At 43.4% G+C, this 22,034-nt stretch overlaps 1 protein-coding gene across 2 annotated transcripts in view; it reads right to left on the minus strand.

Moving 5' to 3' along the window:
* The window catches only part of FBLN5 (fibulin 5), a 65,554-nt gene that overhangs the window by 39,708 nt on the left and 3,812 nt on the right, over positions 1-22,034 (minus strand). The window contains exons 3-4 of one of the 2 annotated variants that reach the window (XM_050953307.1): positions 20,091-20,139; positions 18,737-18,967 (exon numbers count right to left, since the gene is read on the minus strand). In XM_050953307.1, coding sequence (XP_050809264.1) covers positions 18,737-18,967; positions 20,091-20,139 — 280 coding nt within the window. Of the gene's footprint in view, positions 1-18,736; positions 18,968-20,090; positions 20,143-22,034 lie in introns of both variants that reach the window. The other variant, XM_050953306.1, reaches the window with a different exon arrangement.

The raw sequence follows: 22,034 nt of genomic DNA on the forward strand, positions 1-22,034 counted from the left end.
GCATTTCGCAGTGTTCAGAAAGGGATAAATAGCAGGCAATTTTTTCAGGAAAGAAGGAAAATAATATAGCAGCACCCACTGTGTGTTTGCAGGGAGGGTGGCGAGACATGCTCACTTCTGACTGGGAAGCAGCAGTTCAAATTGTCTGCAATGCTAGTCAGTTCTAGGCGGCCTAGTGATTAGATCCTTCTGGATCAAAGTTTGAGCTTCAGCCTCTACCAGTAATGCTCTAGGCCTGCAGGCACTGGGAGTTTTACAAGAACTGTGTACTCATTCTCAGAAAGAGTGGGCCTTGCATATCCCTCTGCCAGCTGCTTTAGGAGCAGACTTGATGGGCTCCTAAAAGAAGGTGTTGTCCACTCCTGCTTGGTTGGAAGATTGTGATGCTTGGGCTTGTGGAAATTAAGGACTTATCAGGGGAGAATGTTATTTTTCAAATGTCATTTGATTTTGAGTTTGGCCATGTGCCAACAGGCTTTACCACAATATTAAAAGCGCCACAAACCAAGGTTGTCTAAACATCGTGGCCTTTTGGTTCATTTTAAGCAAAGAACTGGCACTGGACAGAAGCCAATGGAGGAGGAAAAATCCTTGAGAATTATTCTCTGAAAATACTAGCTTCAGGCTCAGACAGCTGTGTCCTCATTACTGTTAATTGAAAGAGCTATGCATGTTGAGCAACATTCCCCTCTAATTATGTACATGACGAGCCACCTATTGATTTGTTTCTGCAGTGGTGTTATTGGAAAATGCCTACAATCCCAACTCAAATGAGAACTGGTTTAAGATCAGATTTGGCACGTATTGGTTTAAAGTCACTGAGCCACATTTGCTTGGAATTCCTAGCCATAGTCTACTTAAAAGTGCTGCTGGCCAAACGGGATCTAAACCTTCTCAAATGAATGAAAACTGAATCTATACGGAGTTATCTTGTTTTAATTTGTTGTGATGAGGATGTTTAGAGCTGATTATACCCTCCTTTCCCACAGGGGCGGCTCCAGGCACCAGCATGCCAAGCGCGTGCCTGGGGCAGCAAGCCACGCGGGGGCGCTTTGCCGGTCACCGCAAGGGCGGCAGGCAGGTTTCCTTCGGCAGCCTGCCTGCGGCGGGTCTGCTGGTTCTATGGCTTTGGCGGACCTCCCGCAGGCAAGCCACCGAATCCGCAGGTCTGGGGACCTCCTGCAGGCAAGCCGCTGAAGGCAGCCTGCCTGCTGTGCTTGGGGCGGCAAAATACCTAGAGCTGCCCCTGCTTTCCTAATCTCAGAATAGGGATCCCTTGGAAGAGAGACATGTCATTTCAGTTGTTTCCCCCCCCTCCCTGAATTCTCTTTAAATGGATAAATTCAAACAAAAACCCTCAAGACTTTTGGACTGGCAAGAACTGGCAGATGCTCCCAGCCTCCAGCAGCAAAGAGAGGGTATATTACATCAACTTCCAAGGCTGCTTCCTTCTCACCCAGCAGCCAGCTTGGTACAACACAGTGGTGCTGAGGATGCTGCCAAGTTTTGCATGGTAATGGAGCTCCTGTCAGGGGTGCTGGAACAATTTTTGTAGTGAGGTGCGGAGAGCCATTGAACCAAACTGTAAACCCTGTACATGATGGAAACCATGTCAAGCCAGGGGGTGCGGACATCCCCTCCCTGCACTTCCATTGTTCTAGCACCTATGGCTTCCATCAGTACAAAGAGGTAAAGGACAGGGTTCAAAGTGCAGCACATGAAATGATTGCCTAACTAAGCTTCGCTTAGGTCAGTTTGGACCAGCTTAATATCCCACGACATAGATGACTCAAAAAAGAAAGGGTCAGATCCTCTTCCCCTGTTCTGGTGCTGGTGTAAAATGAATCTGTTGAACATGAGGGCCTTGGTGATTCTCTCACTCAGTATAAATCAGAAATTACTTCACTGACGACAACATAGCTCTGCTGCTGGTAAACCAGCATAAGCAAAAGGAGACCCAAGCTCTTCATTTCAGGTTATGGTTAATACTTCACTTTCTACGTAACCATCTATCAGGCGACAGTTTAGAAACAGGAAGTGACAGGGAAGTAGGAAAGTGCATTCTCCAGTTTTCAGATCAGGAATCTGAGGCACAGATGGGTTAAGTGATTTACCCAAGGTCACACAGTAAGTCACTCCAGCTCTCCAGACTCCTCTTACTCAGCTTTAATCACTGCACCAATACATTGACTTTTCACCTTCAGAAACCTGAGGTCAAAGCCGATCAATTGAAAAGCTTTATTCCTAGCAAACTAAAAAAAAAGGTAATTTTGATTCATCTACCCATCCAAGCCCAAGCACATTTATTTTTATTTTAAAAAATCCCTTACATTTACACACAGATTAGGTGCCATCTTTGTGACCAATGTGGCTCTCAGTATCACATACTTTGGGCAGTCCCTGTGTAATTTATTGCTAAAGGTAAATATTTAGCAGGATTGGGGTCCCATTATGCTGGGTTCTGTAAAAATAATAATCAGGAACAAGTTCAACGGGCAAAATACAAGACAGAAACCTGAGCATGCAGGTGCTGACCTATCAAACCACTCAAGCATGTGGATAGCTTTAATAAAGGTGACTGAAAAGTGGGAATATTTTTTCCCAAGAATGTTTACGAAAAGTGCCCAAATTCAGAAATTTCCAACCCGTTCTAAATGTTAAGCACAAAAATGAGTCAATGAGGCTACTCACTTGCCTAAATGTGTTAATATATTTTGTTGGATTGGGGCCTCGTATCCTAATTCTACAACTACTTCTCCTTGTACATTAAAAATTGGTACATCAACCAAATTATTTTTACATAAGTAGGTGGTAGGGTGCTTACAGCACAGAAAACCTTACACGATGCAAGTGTAAGAAAGAACTATGGGTGACATTTGTTTCTATTCTGATGTGGAACAAAAAGTCAAATACCAACATTTTTGGGGAACCAAGAGTCTGAAAAATGTTGATTCTGAAATGTTTACATTCTATTTCAGATAAGTTCAACATTTATTTCCACAATTTGTAGTATGGTGGCCTCCAGCCCACATTCTCTTCTATTGGCTGGGCTCCCCAGCTGGACTACATCTCCCATGATGCAGTTCAGCTGAAGGGGACACATGGTGCATCACAGGAGATGTAGTTCAGCCAGGGAGCCTGGCCGCTGGGGGAGTATAGGTGCATAAGGCACATGACTGCAGCTCAGGAAGACTCTGATTAATGTCAAACCGACCCAAGCCAAAATGTTTTAATTAAACAAGAGGAAATGTTTTGACTCAGGCTAACCTGACCTGAAACAAAACATTTAGATTTTCCTGCAGAAAATGTCAATTCTGCAGAAAATACATTTTCAATTAAAAAGAATTTACAGACAATTCCTGATCAGCTCTAGTTTGGAAGTACTTGTTGACTAAACCATTTAGTATTATTTATGAAGCAAACTCTCCATCAGGCAGGCTGTAATTCTAGACTAGCACATGTTCCATCATTATATGGGCCTGCCATTGTCAAAACCAAACTGCATTTTTCCTTTGTCTTAGCGCTTTGTTTATTACCCTCTTTGAGCTATAAGGGTTTTTGTCATAGTTATTCATGTAAAAAAGCCACCACATGCTGGGAATGCAACATCTTCAGTACAAAAGAGTTCCTAATAATTCCTTTAACACAGACACATTTCAATATTTTTATTACACCTTCAATTAGACTGTGCAGATAACACTAACCTCAAAGTCCACCTACACTTCAGAGGAGTAAACAGACCAATGACAGCCCAAGTGTTTCTGATATGGTTTTATATCCTGAGAAATCTTATTTTATTTTAATGTTTTAACTGACTGTGTCTATTATTGGTTTGGGTGATAGATGGGGAAACTGTCCGTATTGGGTTTCTAATTCAAGAAATGGAAATGTAGGTGTGTGTGTACATTTGTTTACCTGTGAGCATGCTCTCTGTGCTTTCCTGTAACTGTCCCTTTGAATCACAAATAAATGGCTGTAAAATACCTTTTCTTTTTGAGTGTGGGATTGATTAGTTGGATTAGTTTGTTTTATGCAGAGAACACTCTAGATGAAAGCTATTACCCATTCAAATAGATTGATTCTGCATGTACAGAGAGTAAAGTGTGAAACTTCTGACACTATACAAAAATCAGTTATAATGGACTGTTGAAGATCCACTACTCTAATGAATTCGTCCTATTCAATAGCAATACTTAGGGATGGTCTGCACTACTGAGTTAGCTCAGCTTAACTACATCACTCAGGTCTGTGAAAAATGTCTCACCCCGTGTGATATCATTAATTTGACCTAAACGCTGCTAGGTCACCACAGAGGCTCTCAAACTTATTTGACTGTGCCCTCCTTCTTTGCATCTGTAGTAGTTTATGCCCTACTTCCTGCCACACAAGTACGTACATCAATTAAAACAAATCAACATGCATCTCACTAAATATTAAAAACAGCAAGGCATTGATTCAAACAGAGCCAATGATCCATTGCAGTAAGAGCACAAGCAAAACTGTGATTGTGGCTGATGCTTACAGTTAAATGTGCACACCGCATCGTAGCCAATGGATTAATGTACAGATGGCAATGACTTTGTATAATGCTATGCAAATTTAACAGAAATCCATCAAAATGTGCAGCACCATCTACAGTCAAGTGCACAGCGCCATCCAAGGACCTAATATGTCTGGAGCAATGAGCTTTGATACTTATTCATTGCTGTGGGTAAAATGTGCCCAGCATGGTTCCTCCCCAAAGAAGGTTCTCATCCACCCCACCCCATTTGAGACCCTCTGGATCGATGGATAAATTCTTCCATCAACCTAGCTACTGTGTCTCAGAGAGTTGGACTTACTACAGAGACAGATGAGCCCCTATCCTTGAATCTTCTCCTATCCTTGAATTAGGTTTCTATAAGCAAACTTTTAATCACCATACTAGAGCACAGAAACTTTCAAATCCACTCCCCCTGCCAACCTCTTTCTCCTCTGAGGCAGGGGTAGGCAACCTAGGGCACACATGCCGAAGGCGGCACGCAAGCTGATTTTCAGTGGCACTCACACTGCCCAGTTCCTGGGGGCTCTGCATTTTAATTTAATTTTAAATGACATTTCTTAAACATTTTAAAAACCTTGTTTACCTTACATACAACAATAATTTAGTTATAGACTTACAGAGAGAGACCTTCTAAAAACATTACAATGTATTTCTGGCAAAACCTTAAATTAGAGTGAATAAATGAAGATTCGGCACACCACTTCTGAAAGGTTGCCAACCCGTCTGAGGTGTTTTTAGGACTATCTTGAACAGTGATAGCTAAGACAAAATGGCTAACACAGGGTTTCTCAAACAAAGGTCGCCGCTTGTGCAGGGAAAGCCCCTGGCGGGCCGGCCTGGTGTGTTTACCTGCCCCGTCTGCAGGTCCGGCCGATCATGGCTCCCACTGACCACAGATCACTGCTCTGGGCCAATGGGAGCTATTGGAAGCGGCGTGGGCCGAGGAACGTACTGGCTGCCACTTCACTAGCTCCTATTGGCCCGGAGCAGTGATCCGTGACCAGCGGGAGCTGCAATCGGCCAGACCTGAGGACAGGGCAGGTAAACACACCGGGCCGGCCCGCCAGGGGCTTTCCCTACACAAGCGGCGACCCCTGTTTGAGAAACCCTGGGCTAAACATGTTTTGAAGCCGTAGATCCACTGAAATCAATGGCAAAACTTCCATTGCACTTCAATGGGGCCAGGATTTCACCCCTACTGTAGACAGGGCAGTTTGCCATTTTAACACCTTTTAGTTGGTTTAAGTGAATCCTAGGTTTCAGAACCTTTGTCCTAGTGTGGACAAACTCTCTGTACCTCAATTCATCCTTTGATAGAAAGAGAAAACACTACCCTCTTCATCCCACAGGAGTTGTAAGGCCTATTTGGCAAATATTTATAAAGCACTTTGAGATGAAAAGTGCAATATAAGTGCTAAGTATTGCCATCATTGTATTTTGTCTTTCATTCAAAGATCTCAAAGAGCCTCCACACAAGAGTTTGAGATTTTAGTAGATTTCAGCTTGGGGATGTTCCATGATAACTTCAGGACATGTCAATTTCATATCACCTCCAGAACTGAAGTGCATTTCACATGTTCTGCTTGGCCATTGGTGAAGGATCTTTGAAACCTGGGGCACAGATTTACATTTACAAGGTTTTCTACAATCCACTTATATGTTTACATGTCAGAGTTGTCTGGCTTCAAATTTAGCCTGAGACTTTCAGAATTGCCATGGGGATTTGGATATCCAATCCCCATCCATTTTAATGGGAACTGGGCATCAAACTCCTTAGGTTTTCCACCCTAAAAATCTGTCTTATGTTTTAAAATTACTCCTGATAACACTTTGACAATAACACTGCACATATAGCACCTTCCTTCTGAGAAGCTCAAAGCCCTTTGAAAATATAAATGGGCAAATTTCTGAAGTCTTTACTCAGACAAACAATTCATTTACTTTAACAAGAGTTTTACTTGATAAGGGCAAAGTATGAATGGAATAATTGTTCTGGTATTTAGCTTCACAAAACTACACCACCAAATGCAAAGGACCGCAATCTGCTACTGGGTTAAAGTCCCAACTGCAATGTTCAGCGATCCACCAGCAGCATATCCTGGGTTTATTGCTGGGCTCATCCCCACGTATAAATTAGCATAGCCTTGAAGCTGCTCTAAAATATGCCCAGCTGCAAAGATTGCCAGGGAGATGTTACAACAGCTGAGGATTGCCAGAGTCTACAGTGCTCCAAGAACATCTCATTCCCTCTGACCCAGCTCCTACATTAGAGGCTGTGAGGAGTGGACTCTACAGCACATTGGGATTTCTCTTACACTAGAATACTCCTCAGTTAGCCACTTAGGCCAGCTTTAACTCTGGTTTGTTCCACCAGGGTGGCAGAAATCTGATTTAATGTGGACCATAATCTGGCCCAATAAGTATAATTTTAAATTCTTTAAATATGGAGGCTATAAAAACTTATTGTGTGCTATGAACCTTTTCTCCGAAGTCTCAGATTAAAAAAAAATAATTAAAAAAACATTGTCCCTATGCTTCTCCATTACCATCAGTGGCTAGAAGTACTCCCTGTTCTGTGATGTGAAACCTCAGTACATGCAACAGAATTTTTTGCTGCTATGTGATATTGTAACTTGCCATGCACCCCAAGACTCCGCTTGGCCTTACTGCCTTCTGGAGGTGGCAGAAGCTTGCTTTCAATGGGGTGGGTGGGAAAAAGGGCTGAGATGTATATTTGGGGTGCAGGCCCTGGCAGGGAGCAGAGGATAGCAGGGGAGGTAGTGGAGGGAGCTGGGAGGAAGATAGGGCAGTGGGGAATCTGGGGGACCTGGGGTAACTCCCCACAAAGCTCCACCTCCCTATTACCTGTGCCCAGCTCCTGCTCCCCACAGGGGGCTCTGCTGTCTCTACTGTCTACTTCCCAACTCCCAATGTCATCAGGCTTTGGCTCCATCCTGGGCGACCAGCAGCTCCAGACCTTGTGCTTCCCTCCCCAATCCTGGCTGCAGTGTTTCCAGCTTCATCCACACTGATCCACTACTGAGCACCTCTGCATGTGCCCAGCCCACTTAGAAGATGCTCTGCAGCAACAGGGAGGGAATGGAGCTGCCTGGTCCAGGACCAGCTCCCCCCACTGGGTGCCCAATTCCTACTTGCTCCATCCCCAGCCCAACACACAGGGGCAGAAACATAGTTCAGCTCCTAAAACATTTCCAAATGGGGGTGCTAGCCCCCACCTCCAGCCCTGGTTCTGCCCTCCGGCTGCCTCCTACTCTTTCTTCCATTAAATAGATGTGGTTTTGGATTCTCCTTCCCTCCCCTAGATATATTTGTCCAGGTTGAATTTACTTTTGTTAATTTCATGCCCATAGGAAGGAAAGTCTATAACCTCTTTACCGGTATGTCTGCGCTGTATTTTAAAACCCATGGCAGCAAGTCTCAGAGCCCAGGACTACAGACTCAGGTTTGCTGAGCTTGCACTATGGCACCAGAAACAGTTGTGTAGATGTTTGGGCTCATGCTGGAGCTGGGACTTGGAAGCCAAGGGATGGGGCAGAGGCTTCAGAGCCCCAGCTCCAGTCCAAGCCACATCACACAGCTGTTTTTAGCGCCATAGTGCAAGCTCAAGCCTGTAAACCCGAGCTCTGAGACTCACTACTGCAGGTTCTAATCTGCTGTGTAGATGTGTCCTAAGTCTCTCTGGGTTATTCCCCTGCCCACAGTAGTTCACAAAATCTTCTCATTTAGTGTTATCTGCAGATATAGGATCTGAGCCAATGCCAAGGGAAAGACTCCCATTGACTTAACAAGCACTGTATTGGAACCATAGTTCATGCATTGTTAACCCCTTCGGCAGCTACTTGCATGGAACTTGGAGAGGGGAACAGAGTGCAGAAGGGAAGAGTTTAGATGAGGCACTTGGATGCCAGTCCTTGTGCCCATGGCTAGAATACTAGTTGTCACTGCAGCATCTCTGTAAATGGCTGTTAATACAGAGCCAGTTCAGTTTTAGAAATATGGAATCCTCTAAGGTTATTATCCAGAACACAACACATGAAACATGGTGGCAGTGGGTGGTGTGAGACTCGTCAGCAGGGAGTGTGAAAAACAGGCAAACAAAGCATCCCCTAGAAGCAGAGCAAATAGGCACGGAGGGACAGCCCACCAGGTAGGCTGAAAGTCCAGACAATAAACCTTGCACAAGCATGGAAACAGTGGAAATAAGAGCTGAGTCTGTATAAACAGCTGTCCATAGGGGGATAAAGATGAGAAAATGAGTTAACTTTTTTTGTCAATAATAATGCCCAGAACACTGGAACAGCTGAGAAAAGTGCTTGAGTATTGGGATACCAGATTGTTGAGAGAATCCTAATCCTAGGGAAATGCCCTCAAATAGTAAGGGCAGCTGAACTGTTCAGGGAAAGGATCAGCATAACAACAGCTATTAGTGTGGAACAAGTACACAAGCTCAAGCTAGAGGAACCCAGGAGGCAGAACAGAGATAGACCAACTGGGAATGAAGACATCATAGTCCAGTGTATCGGGGTGTTTGCTGTGGAATGTAACATGAAAGGCAGAATGAAAAACATCCTGCCTGTGGTCAAGGATGCAGGCGTTTGGGAAACGACCACTTTATAGCCCAATGCTGCAGCTACCCCAGGAAGGAAAAAAAACAACAGCACACATTATGACTGAAGCTGTAGAAACTTTCAGTGAAGAGGAGGTTATCTGCTGTGTGACTTTAGCAGGTCCAAAGACTCTCAAATATACACACACTGTAGAAGATGACCGCCAGCCATTCAAATGCCATATTTGCAGCTATGTGCTATTAGATCAATGATTAATATGATTCCCTCTGGATTGTAGAGCCAGCTGCAAATAATCCCAGCAACAGTGATACAGAGCAATATTAGACTGGAGGAATATGACCACGGGCTGAGGATGTCCAATAAAACCATTCTGAAGCCAGTGAACACTCTTTTTCAGGTCATTAAAGATGATATTTAATAAGACCAGACTTGATAATGGTCCCTGCAGCACCCCGAGAAACCTCTCTACACTCAGGCCATTGCCAGGTATCATTATCCTTCGTTTATAGCCCTTCAGCAAGCTTTCAATCCATGTGACAGTGTTTATGTTCAAGCTAATTTGAATTAGTATTTCATAGTAGTGTATCAAATGCTTTACCTAATTCATCTATGATGTAACGCCATTGGCTTCAGTGGAGTTATAGCAGGGATGAATTTGGCCCATTTGATATTAAATTATCTATCCCTCTTCTCCAGTATCATAGGCCCAATCTGTCTATCTGAGGTACTGATATGGTCCTCATTACAACAGGATCTGAGAGTCTTACAATCTTTATTGTATTTAACCTCACAACACTTGTGTGAGGTAGGGAACTCTTATCCCCATTACACAGATGGGGTAACTGAGGCATGGACCAAGGTTGTCAGAAATGGCTAGTGACTTAGGAGTGCCTAAATTGGGACACCTTCCAAGGGCCTGATTTTTCAGAAGTTCTGAGCACCTGCCCTCCAAAAATCTGGCCCCTTTAAGGCGTTAGTGTTGGACACAAACTGAGGCACCCAAAAATCATTGGTGACATCTGAAAATCTTTGTCTAAGTGACATGCCCAAGGTAACACAGGAAGTCTATGGTAGAGCAGGGATTTGACTCTCTCTCTCTCTCCTAGGCTGGTGCTTTAACCACCGAACAGTCCTTCCTCCATGTGCAATTGTAGTCCCTTACATGACAGGAAAGCAAGACTGAGTAGGGACTTCTGGGTTTGCCCATTGTTCCTGCTAGGCAGCCCCTTCAGCTCACGGCTGGAATACGAATTGGTATTCTACTGAACAGAGCTGGGACAGTATAGATCTCATGCATGTGCTAGTAAATTTATTTTCTTTAAAATATTCTCACACCTCTTAAATAATAAAGTGGGAAACCAGTGAACTGGTGGATGAAAAGTTTAGAGCATATTAATTTCCACACAATTTAAGGCAGCTCTTATTTTTCTGCATTGCAGCTTCCTCATGGCTGCTTAAGTCCTAGGAACAAAACACAAGAGCAACGCCAGCACGTTTACTCTGCCTATACAGTCTGGCACAGCACATGGCTGAGCTGGACGATTTACATTTGTGAAAGAGCCAATTCATATTTCTATATATTTTGGCCAAACATCTCAATTGTGACATATAACGGTGGCCAATTTCAGCCTGGAGCCAAATGGAGAGAAACAAAGCTGACCCAAGAAATATAAGGCAAGAGCCAAGAAAAACAATGACTTTTGTGTCATCAAGAATCCTGCCATCTCTAGGCACTCCGGACACTGCAGACACAGCCTTATGCAGGGCTAAGCACTGCACTGATACTACAATGAAAATGAATAAGGCTTCCAGTATGTTTCAGACTACAGTAACCCACGTTATGCTGCCGAAGGGTAGAGAGACAGAGAGAGAGAATTGTTCAGGAAACATGGAAGCCCTCGGGTCTCAATGGAATGTTATGTATGGAGTGTTGGCCAGAGTCAAGTTAGAAAATGGAGAGAGGGACAAGTCCCAGACTTGATAGATTGGAGAAGAAAGACTCAGGCAGATCTTCCAAGAACAAGTCATGATTTCAAGAAAAAGAAATGCTGTAATTGGTTGGCCAGAATGACTTGTTCATTCTTTTACTTTAAGAGCTAGCCCATAAAGTGGTGCTCATTTAATCCACTCCCAGAGTAGACAGAATTAATTGGCACATTCTGACTTTAACTGATTTGGCCCTATTGCAATCTCTGGAAGTGAGAGAAAAGTCAGACATACTGAAAGCAAACAGCCTTGCAGTCCCTCATATTAAATTAGGGATCCACAAAGAGTGTAAGGAATCAATTAAAGATTAACAATGTGGGTCAAATCCTGCCTTGGCTGATGCAGTGCACAATGTGTCCTCTGCTGCAGGAAAAGACATGGTGGGCTGGGACATCAAGACACTACTCCTCTCAATTGAACCTGGTGTAACCTCCCACTGGCCAGTCCTTGCTGACAATTGCAGCATACAAGCTGCTCCGCTGGGAGTCTAAAGATAGATGACCCCTGACTCACAGACCATGCTCACTTGAGCCGTGGCATGCAAGCCAACATATTAGCTAGCACTGTGCAGAGGTTATCCCTTGCAGCACCGTGGAGAGGATCTGATCTGCAGCTTGCCTGGGGCAGGGGAGATAGGTTCCCTGAGCTGTCTGCACCTGATATGTCAATGCATGATACAGTAAGGTGACTCTGGAGCTTGTAAAGTGAGAACAGACAGTAGCAAAGAATAACAGATTCTAAGGAGATTGAGAGTTCTCAGTTATGGGGATGTGAACCTGCTGTGACAGGATCCCAATTTACATAGGGAAGTGCACACGCCCAACTGCCCCATATATGCTTACAAAGCTGTGCCTGCCCAGCCTGAATGCAGGATCCCATGCTGTATGCTGTGGGGTGACACCTTCCCTTTCAACCAGTTGCCCACACTCTCCTTTGTTTCATTGTCCTGTTCCTCAGCAGGTTCAGAAAGCAGCTCTAGCACCTGCAATCAGCTCCCCACCAACATACTAAAAAAACCCAAAAACGTTTAGTCACTCACTCAATAAGAAGCTAAAGAAACTACTGTAAACAGATGCCACTCAGCAATCATAGGGAGCAGCTCCAAGTAACCTAGCGAAGGGTGCCATTGTTATAACTGGGCCAGCCAATTTACCTGAAGTATGACCTCAATTGCAAAAAATATATGGAAGGACACTGGATGTCACAATAACCTAAAGTAACAAAAGTTGATGGAACGTAAGTCAAGCTGCTTTCAATAATGAATGTTACAAACTAGTGCAAGAGAACCAGACAGAGAGACTAAATTAGTCCAAACCAAAAAGGCCACATTGACATGATTCAAGGGCTGTTGATATCATGCTTGGTAAAAACAGATGTGGAACCAGAAATTAATGGCCCAGAATTGATATGTCAGATATTAGCCCTAACTGGAGAACAAAATAGTGAGTAGTTGAGCTATTTCTCCTATAACATCCTTTTTGGGTCCTTAAAGAAAGGGACTTGGAAAGAAAACGAAGGAAGAACAAACAGAAGCTACTTAAGAAAGCTTCACCATCTTGGCTGCCACCTCCACCATCTCCTGGCACCCCAGGCCTTTGTCACCCTAATCCTGAGAGATGCCCTCACCAGACTGGGCCAGAGAGAGAGACCCAGATTGACATCACCACCTCTACTGGCTCTGGCTGAATCCCAACCATCTCCTGGGATAAAAATGGGATCAGACTAACAGCAGCAGCAACAGTTCCAGACCATCACTGTCAGTAAGACTTACTCATGCTGCAGGAGAACAGCCTTGAACTTTGGGATGCTTCAGCTCTGTATCCGAGCTGGGACACGTGGCTTAGGCCCATGATTCGATTAAACTAACTCAGATAGACTCACTGGGACAAATTTGGCTCCCAGATCCTGAAATCCTATTGAAGCCAACAGGAATCATACACCCATATCCGAGTGTGGAATTTGGCACGCTATCATCAAGATTCTCTTTAGCTGAAACGAGTTAATTTGTGGTTCCGCTGCTGGTGAGTTTATTTTATTGTCTCTTCCCACATCATCACACATCAGTACAATTAGCCAGTGATGTTAGAAAGGCACTGATATGCAGGATGATATACTCTTGTTTACTATTACCCTTCACCATCCCCAGACGGCCAGCTCTTTTTTTGCAGCATATTCCGGAGATGCCAGTTTTCTTAGTGACATGAAGCTTTCTTGGCTTGCTCATTATATTTCTTGGGTCAGAGTTACTTCTTTCTATATAAGTACTAACCTTCACACACAAACTGAGTGCTCCCCTGCGCTTTAACCACTAGACCATGCTCCTTCTGCACAGGGGTTTATGGGCATGAAAGGGGATGACAATCTTAACCCCAGAGTGCTCAGTTTATGCCAGCACACACAGACGCACACACAGACGCTTCACATCATTGGGAGGCAGCTTTCACATCATTTCTTTCCCCTACAGGTTCCACTAGGGACAGTGGGGGAGAAGGGGAATTAGCTGATGGGCAGGACTTCATAGGCACCTTGCTGGTGCAGGATACTCAGGAGAAGCACTGAATTATGCCCTCTCTCAGATAACACCCTCTCCCAGGCCACCCACTCTTGCAACTGTGCTGGTGTAATGGCTGTCATCATTGCCAGCACTGAGGATTGAACCAGAGCCCCACTGAGATAAAACCACAGCTCGCTCTTGCTTCTGTATGCTTTCCTTGATTCTTTCTCCTTTTCCATCCCTGGCTCCTCCCATTCGACAGACGTGTTAATGGGATAAAAACAGTAAAAACAAAAGTTTCAAATCTTTCTACAATGCCCAGAAGGATCTATACTTCAGGCATGTTTTAAAAATCATTGTAAATCAGGAAATGCTGGGGTGGAGTGAAGGGAAATTGGAAAGAACTCTCAGCTTATGAATGTATAATGCAAGAACACAGGCTCTAGTTCCAATCCAGTCTTGCCAGACTGAGTTCCTCTAACAAAAGGGGCATTATGATAGTTAAGCAGTCTACAATTTGAAAGGAAAAAAGAGTCAGAAATTATGTAAGTTAAAATGGACACTGGCAGATTAGAGCTCTTGGGTGAGATTGCTGTTTACACCAGTGTAAATAATGTGCAGAGTGGGCATAAATCATTCCCATTCTAAGTAGCAAGTTACACACACTTTTTACTGGTGCAATGAACACTGCATTTGCCAACCCCAAGGCCTGGTCTACACTTAGAGCTTAGGTTGACATAGCTATATCACTCAGGAGTATGAAAAATCCACACCCCTAAGCAACATATTTGTGTTGTCCTAACCTCAATGTAGATGCAGGTGGATGGACAGAAGAATGTCATCAGTTGGGGAGGTATTGTTCCTACATTGATCAAAAAACCCTTTCCATTGGTTTTGTCTGTGTGTACACACTATGGGGCTATGCCGGCATAGTTATGGTGACCTAGCTATGCTGGTATAATCACTGTAAAGTAGACATACCTCAAGTGTTCAGAACCATGAGTCAGCCCCCAAAGAATCAGGAGGTTTAAAAATTACCATCACCCTCTGGTATCTTTTTCTATGCCTGGTGATTTTTGAAGCTTCAGGTGGAACTTGGGTCCTATTTTCCAGCTTTTCTCTGGAACTACAAGGGCTAGAAACTTAATTTTTTTAAATGAAAGCTGAGCATTTTTATGCAACATCACCATTCCAGCAGCTGGGGCTTTAAGAATAATGCCAAATATATATACACACACATATCTTTATATATCTATATCTATCTTTTTATACACACACATACACACACACACACACACACACGACTATACAAGATGAGGACAGATTCTCTGTTGGCCTGCTTGTCTTTCTAGAAAACAAATATCTTTCCCTGTGGTGCTAACAGCATCTCTTAGGTTATTAACATCGAGAGCATTTAAGCTTTCATTTATTGCTTGTAAGCTGTTTGTTTCCCTTTGGGACAGGGCGCAGAAGACCCAGGCCTAGACCAGCAAGGAAAGGGTTAACCCCTTCCGCTCTGTAAGTGGTCATAGCAGTTTCTTTCTAGTGCATGCAGGGTTCTTGTAACTGTGTTAGTCCCTAGGTATTACGGACACAAAGTAGGTGATTGTCTCCGTCTTTTATTGGACCAACTTCTGTTAGTGAAAGAGAGAAACTTTCAAAAGACACTCAGGAGGGGAGTTGGAAGAAGTGCATACTATAAGAGGGGCTGCTTTTCACCCAGTGCAAGAGGCTCTACAGGGAGGCTCTCTGGCTGCAGGATTGTGGGTGAGGACTGTGTTAGGATGGAGGAGAGCCAAGTTGTAGCAGGACTGGAGAAGGAATCTGTTCACCTTGCACCTGTGACTCCGGCCAGAAAGCATGAGGGCTGGAGGGCTAGAAAGGGATGGATTCCTTGTGAACTCTTGTTGACCAGGAGAGGAACTACTTATGTTTATCTTTAGCTATGTTGGAATAAATCAGCCCCTAGGAGGGGGAATATTATTTGAACCACCTGGGGTGTGCATTCCTTGGAGAGTTAAGGCAAAGTGAGGGTTGGCTCACCAACCAGTTGCCAGGATGGGATAGACTAGGGTGACTAGATGTCCCGATTTTATAGGACAGTCCCAATTTTGGGGTCTTTTTCTTATATAGGCTCCTATTACCCCCCATCCACTATCCCTATTTTTCACACTTGCTGTCTGGTCACCCTAGGGTAGACAGACCCTTTCACAATGTTCTTGCACTTCTCTCAGCTCAGATAGTGAAAACAGGTTTCTCAGGGGATGGTTCATTCATTAAAAAGAATGTTTCCACTGGAATTTAAAAAAAGAAAAAAGTAAAGAAAAGATTTCTATTGCATTAGTTTGGCAAAGGAGTATCTTATAAACCCTAAATGTGATCTGAGAGACTTTCTATAACCTACACTCCATAGAACAAGTGGGCACTAGGCTACCTCCACTCCCATTGAATTCAATGGCCAAAAGTCCCATGAACCTCAATAGAAGTGGTTAGGCTAGTAGTGAGCACTTTTGAAAACTTCATTGTAAAAGACTGTCCTAGGTTTCAAGGGGCCTGGAACGTTGACAAGTGGGGAAGGGCAGGGGCAGCTTGAAGGGTCACTGACACTAGCAGTTGTTTTTATGGCTCAGGCACCCTTTTGGTTCAGCATTTCTTGTGTATGCCTGATGAAATTCATCCCTATGCAGAGGGTCAGAACAAGCCCAATACATTATTTAAACCCTGAGTTCGTAAGTGATACATAAGCCTTGTGTTGTCCCTCAGCGCAAGGGTGAACTTTACCTCCATAAAATAAAGTGTTCTGGGTGTACAAGAAATACTAAAATGAGCCCTACAGTTACTGCAGAGGAACTCATGGATGCTACAGCGTAGCGTGACAATCTTCTATACTGTCTATCTAGATGCCTTCCATTCCCATCTCAGGGAAGTGAAACACAAATTGTCTCCAGAGCATTTCACTAAACAACACACAATTTAAAACAAAGTCTAACCCAGTGGAGACCCATTGGCTGTGGCAAGGTCTTGTTTTCTTTCTTTAAACTTTGTTTTTTGTCCTTACATAAACACTATTATCTGCCTCAATTCAAACCTGATGGGGAGGTTCAAACCTGATGAGGAGAAAATGTTTCCAGCTAATTGTGATTCTGATGGGCCACTCTCCATCTTTTCCCAGCTATTCTGGTCAGTGGTTGCATTCAACACAGCCTCCCCTAGCAATTAATTGCTGTATTCACAACTACAGGTGGCTCTACTGGAATGGTGCTGATTGAAAGAAGCATTGGCCTTCATAGTTCCATAACACCATCAGAAATGATGTGAATTAATTCAGCAGGGTCAGTAGGACTAATTAATACTATACGTAACTCACAACACCTGTCATCTGAGGATTTCAAAACTCTTTGCAAAAAATTAATTAAACTTCACAACATCCATTATTATTATTACAGCTGGTTGAAAAATGGGCTTTTCCCCCCATTGAAAAATTTAATTTTTTGGCAAAAATTCAAATACAAAAATTTTTCTGCCAAAATTCAGAAATATTTTGGCTGAAAACCAAAATATTTTGATTCAGAAATGCTTCCCTAATGGGAATTGTAGTTTGGATGCCTTAAGTTCCCATTCTTCTCTTGGATGGTCGGACTACACCTCCTATCATGCACCAGGGTTTCCCCTTTTGGAGAGGGGAAGCAGTGCATCATGGAAGAGATAACTGAACCCCTAGAGAAGAACAGGGACATGAGGAAATCGAACTACGACTCCTATGAGGCATTGCAGCAGCATATCCAAATAGAAATATTTCCGGATTTGGGCATTGTTTTTCAATGAAAAAACATATTTTTCTATGAAAAGCAGACATTTTCATGAAAAAATCATTTTGTTGAAACCCAAATTGTCCAACACTTTTGACTGAAAATCAAGAGTCTATGAGTCCCCATTTTACAGGTGGCATAACTGAGGTGCAGCAAAAGATAGGGGTTGCACATTGAGTCAATGACAGAGGCTGAACCCATGACTCCTGCACAACAGAACACTTGGAGCCTAAGAGTGATGAGGAGGGGATTGGACTAGATGACCTCCTGAGGTCTCTTCCAAACCCAATATTCTATGATTCTATAATACCAGTTTCACACCAAAGTAACTCTGCTGATAAGTGGCATTATGTCTGCTACACCTATGTCAGTTTAGAATTTGGCTTGCAAGCTGTACTCTTGAAGCTAGAAAAAAACAAATAAACAAAAATGGTGGTGATTCTTTCCCACTTAAACTAATGTAAATCGGGAGTAATTCCATGGATAGCAAGCGTCATAGCTGGGTAAAAGTGATGTGTATGGGGTCAGAATCAAGCCCAAAAGATGCTCCAATAGAAAAGCTACAAAATGGAGGAAACAGTAAGAATAGTTATTTATTATTCGTGTTACAGGATCAGCGCTCTATTGGGGCAGGGACTGTTTCTTACTGCATGTTTATACAGTGTCTAGTACCGTGGGGTCCATTTTTAGTTGAGGCCTTAAAGTTATCCTAGTTATCCTAGTAACCCTACTAATAGTTTTAGGCACTATACATACATATAGTAAGAAAGAGTTCCTGACCCAAAGAGCTTACAGTCTAAACAGACAAGGCAGACAAATGGTGGGAGAAAGGAAGTCTTATTATACCCATTCAACAGATGGGGATCTGAGGCACAGAGATTAGGAGACTTGCCCAAGGTCACAAAGGAAGTCTGTGGCAGAGCTTGGAATTGAACCTATAGTTCCCGAGTCCTACTCCAGTTCTTTAAACATAGATCCTCCTTTCTCTCAAGGACAGACTCATGATGGTGAAAATTCATATACTGTATGCACCAGTGAATCATCTGACAGCCATCTTTCAAATCAACAGGATGGATTTTCATTTTTAAGAAAAACATGCAGACTGGAGAAAATACCTCTGTTTGCCCTGAACTAAGACCATACAAGCAGCATAACATATGTCCTTCTATGAGAAATGCTATAGTCCAACCACAATTTATCAGGTTTCAAGCAAGAATTAGTGTGTAGCATTGGCCTCAGTTATGCAAGAGGTTAGATTAGATTATTGCAGTGATCCCTTCTAGCCTTAAAATATATAAAGTGTTCTACTACTTACCAACACATTGGTTGTTTTCACCCATTTGGTAGCCAAACCGACACATCAGAGGTCTTGTAGCAGTGGGATAGTTGGGAACTGGAGGTGGTGGATAAATGTTTGAATAAGGATTCACATATGGTGATCTATAAACTGGATTTGTTCGGGGAATGCATAAATAGCCACCGTTCTGGTTAACACACACCATATCTCCTCTACAGGCCTCAGGAATAGTTCGACATTCATCAATATCTGGAAGGACGTAGTAATAGAATGGCAATTAGATCAGCAATTTCCACAACTGGTCCTTAATGTGACACATGCACAGAACAATACATATGATACGGTTTACTTGGGATTTTGCTGAATATGTGATACATGGTTTGTGTTACGAAAAGCTATGCTTCCTTTGCAGAGGCTCACTTTGAAGTCAGCTCACATCATAACAGGAAACAGCATATATTTTCAACTGAGCATGTGTTCTACTTGTTCTATTTTACAATCAGGGACAAAAAATAACCACTTTTCTTTTCTATAGATGCTCAGTTTAAACACTGATCCTACAGCCCGTTTCTCCTAATGGATCTGTCCAAGCCACAACATTCAGCTCCAGATTTCAAACACTTGTGGTTTGGTTTGCCCAGCTGTGAAACTTGGATCCTGATCTGGGACTCCGCAGTGCCTCCCACACACAAAGTTTGAGATGTTCAAATCTGGGGATTTGGTTCAGGTCTCTTTTTTGTTCTGACTGGGATTTTTTGTCTTGACCTTAGAAAGATGCAGAGAGATTATTAGAATCTGAGCATTTCCTTGGCTGGGAGGGTGGAACTGCTAGGAAGCTCAGACAGGGCATCTCTATTTTTATGTTACTGTTTTTAACTTACTATTTGTTAGCGTATGTGGAAGGTGCTATATTGACAGCCCCAAAGACTGACGTCCTCTGTTAATCCACAGAAAAGATGCTCCATGGGCAAAGTTCAAGTTTCCCTGCACTGCCCCAAAGTGCACCTTAATTCTGAACTAGAGGGTGAGAGGAACTCTCCCTGGCCTCTTGGCTGAAGCTGCCAAAAGTAGCAAGTAGTGGGTATTTATGCTACTGCACCCCTGTTCTCTGGCAACTAGACTGAGCTCCCAAACTCATGTCATCACAGCCACGAGAAAAGCACTGCACCCAGTCTGAACAATGACATTTTCATATTGAAAAAATGATGCAAGTGAACAATTTCCAAAGGCTTGTGCATAATTTATATATATTTGCCAGACACTGAGAGCATCCCCTTCATCCAAAATACACAGATAGTAGCAAGTTATTAATTTAACAAATCCAGAGGGTCTGAACCCAAGTGTAAATGAATTGATTCAGTCAAAATCCTACCTAAGCATTGCCCAGAGGCACGATCCAGGTCAAACCCATTAGTGCATTGCTGCTAAAACAAGAAAAGAAAGGACATTCAGTGATTGTGAAATTGGATGATGACAAAAAAAAAATCATGTGATCATCTGGATTATTATAGTGCAATGTGTTCAGCACTGTACAATATGCAAAAAATGAACAGAGTACCTTCTCCAAAGGACCTGTGTCATGACTCTCTCATATGGGAAGTCAGCAGACTTTGAACTCAGAACCTTCAGCACTGCAGCACAGACCTCTTGCTTTAGCTCATGAAGTAATTCTATAAGCTGGCAGCAGTAGCAGGCTGTCATTCTCTAATGGAGAAACCAATACCTACTCTGCCAATGGTTTAGCACTCAGTGGATAGGCCACTGGACTGGGACTCAAGAGATCTGGGTTCAATTTCTGGCTGTGCCACCAATCTGAGTGGCCCTAGGCAAGTCACCTCCCTCTCAGTTTCTCCATCTGTCAAATGGGAATAATGATACTGACAACCTGTTTTGTCAAGCACTTCAAGATCTATGGATGGAAAGTGCAATATAAGATCTAGGAATTATTATATCTCCTGTCAGGGCCGGCTCCAGCTTTTTTGCCACCCCAAAGCTGGCAAAGCAAAAAAAAAGATAAAGCTGCAATCAGCGGCACTTCGGCGGCAGCTCAGCCACGCTGCTTAATTCTTCGGCAGCAAGCCCTTTGCTCTGAGAGGGAGTGAGGGACCCGCCACCGAATTGCCACCAAAGACCCGGACGTACTACCCCTTTCCATTGGCTGCCCCAGCACCTGTTCCCTTTGCTTGTGCCTGGAGCCGGCCCTGTCTCCTGTTAGCACTTGTCTTCATGAGGAGAAAAGGTGTGTTGTTAAAAGTCATTAGCAAACTCTAGTGTTGACAATGCAATATATATTTTTAAACACATGCTAAGCAGGTGGAGTTGGAATCTAGGGTACCAGCTTAGCGCACACGTAGACGCGTTGCAAATACCACACCTTTAAATCCTCCTGTAGACAAATCCTTAGAGGAAGCTTTTTTCAAGGGTGCATGCTTTACAGCAGTCTCCTCACCCCACCACACAGACCATCAGTGGGGCTTGAACGGTGGTCTCCAGTATGCCAGCAGAGCCCTCTCCATGTCAGCTACAGAAGTAACTCCTGTAGGGCCTCCTCCAAAGCCCAGTGAAGTCAGTTTAAAGACAGCCATTGACTTAAATGGGTTTTGGATCAGTCCATCAGCTGGTAACAGTTGGTCAGCCAGTAGAGGGGAGCATGACACCCAATCTGTCAGTAGGTTACACTGACAGTGTAAGAAATAGGGACATCAAAGACAGGATGCACTAGAAGAACCAGAGGGCAGGAGGACTTAGTGGTGTTTTTCTTCTGGGTGTCAAGGAAGAAGTGAGTTTTCTACAAGTATTTGAAGTCAGTAGAAAGTGTTGCCTTGGTGAGCTGGGAAGGGAAAATGTGTCATGCATATTTGGCAGCAATGTAAACTGCAGGTGGGAGTGATAGAGTGGAATGAACAAGACACTGAGACAGGCATTTTTAAAGGGATAAGGGGACATGGCAGGAAATATATGAATGGTCATTTAAATGTATGAAGTGAGTCCCTCCATCTACCCAGAAGAGCACTCCAGGCCATCACCTACAGTTACAGATCATGTGGTGGGGAATTCTGCCGGCACTTACTTTGACATTATGAGATGTTTTAGCATCATCTGGAGGAAGCCAAGGGCATTCTGATGGGAGTGTCTATTTTCAGTCTGTCATGTAAAGAACACACATACTCTGTGTGCTTTTAACCTCTTCACCTAGTTACAGTGACATTCTTCACATCTTGTGGCTGTTGCCTATGTTGGTTAGAGCTGGCTGGCAACTTTTAGATGAAAAAATATTTTCATTAAAAAAGGCCAATTAGTTGAAACAAACTCTTTG

This window comes from Gopherus flavomarginatus, chromosome 5 (assembly GCF_025201925.1).
Source record: "Gopherus flavomarginatus isolate rGopFla2 chromosome 5, rGopFla2.mat.asm, whole genome shotgun sequence".
In the NCBI taxonomy this organism is placed as follows: domain Eukaryota; kingdom Metazoa; phylum Chordata; order Testudines; family Testudinidae; genus Gopherus; species Gopherus flavomarginatus.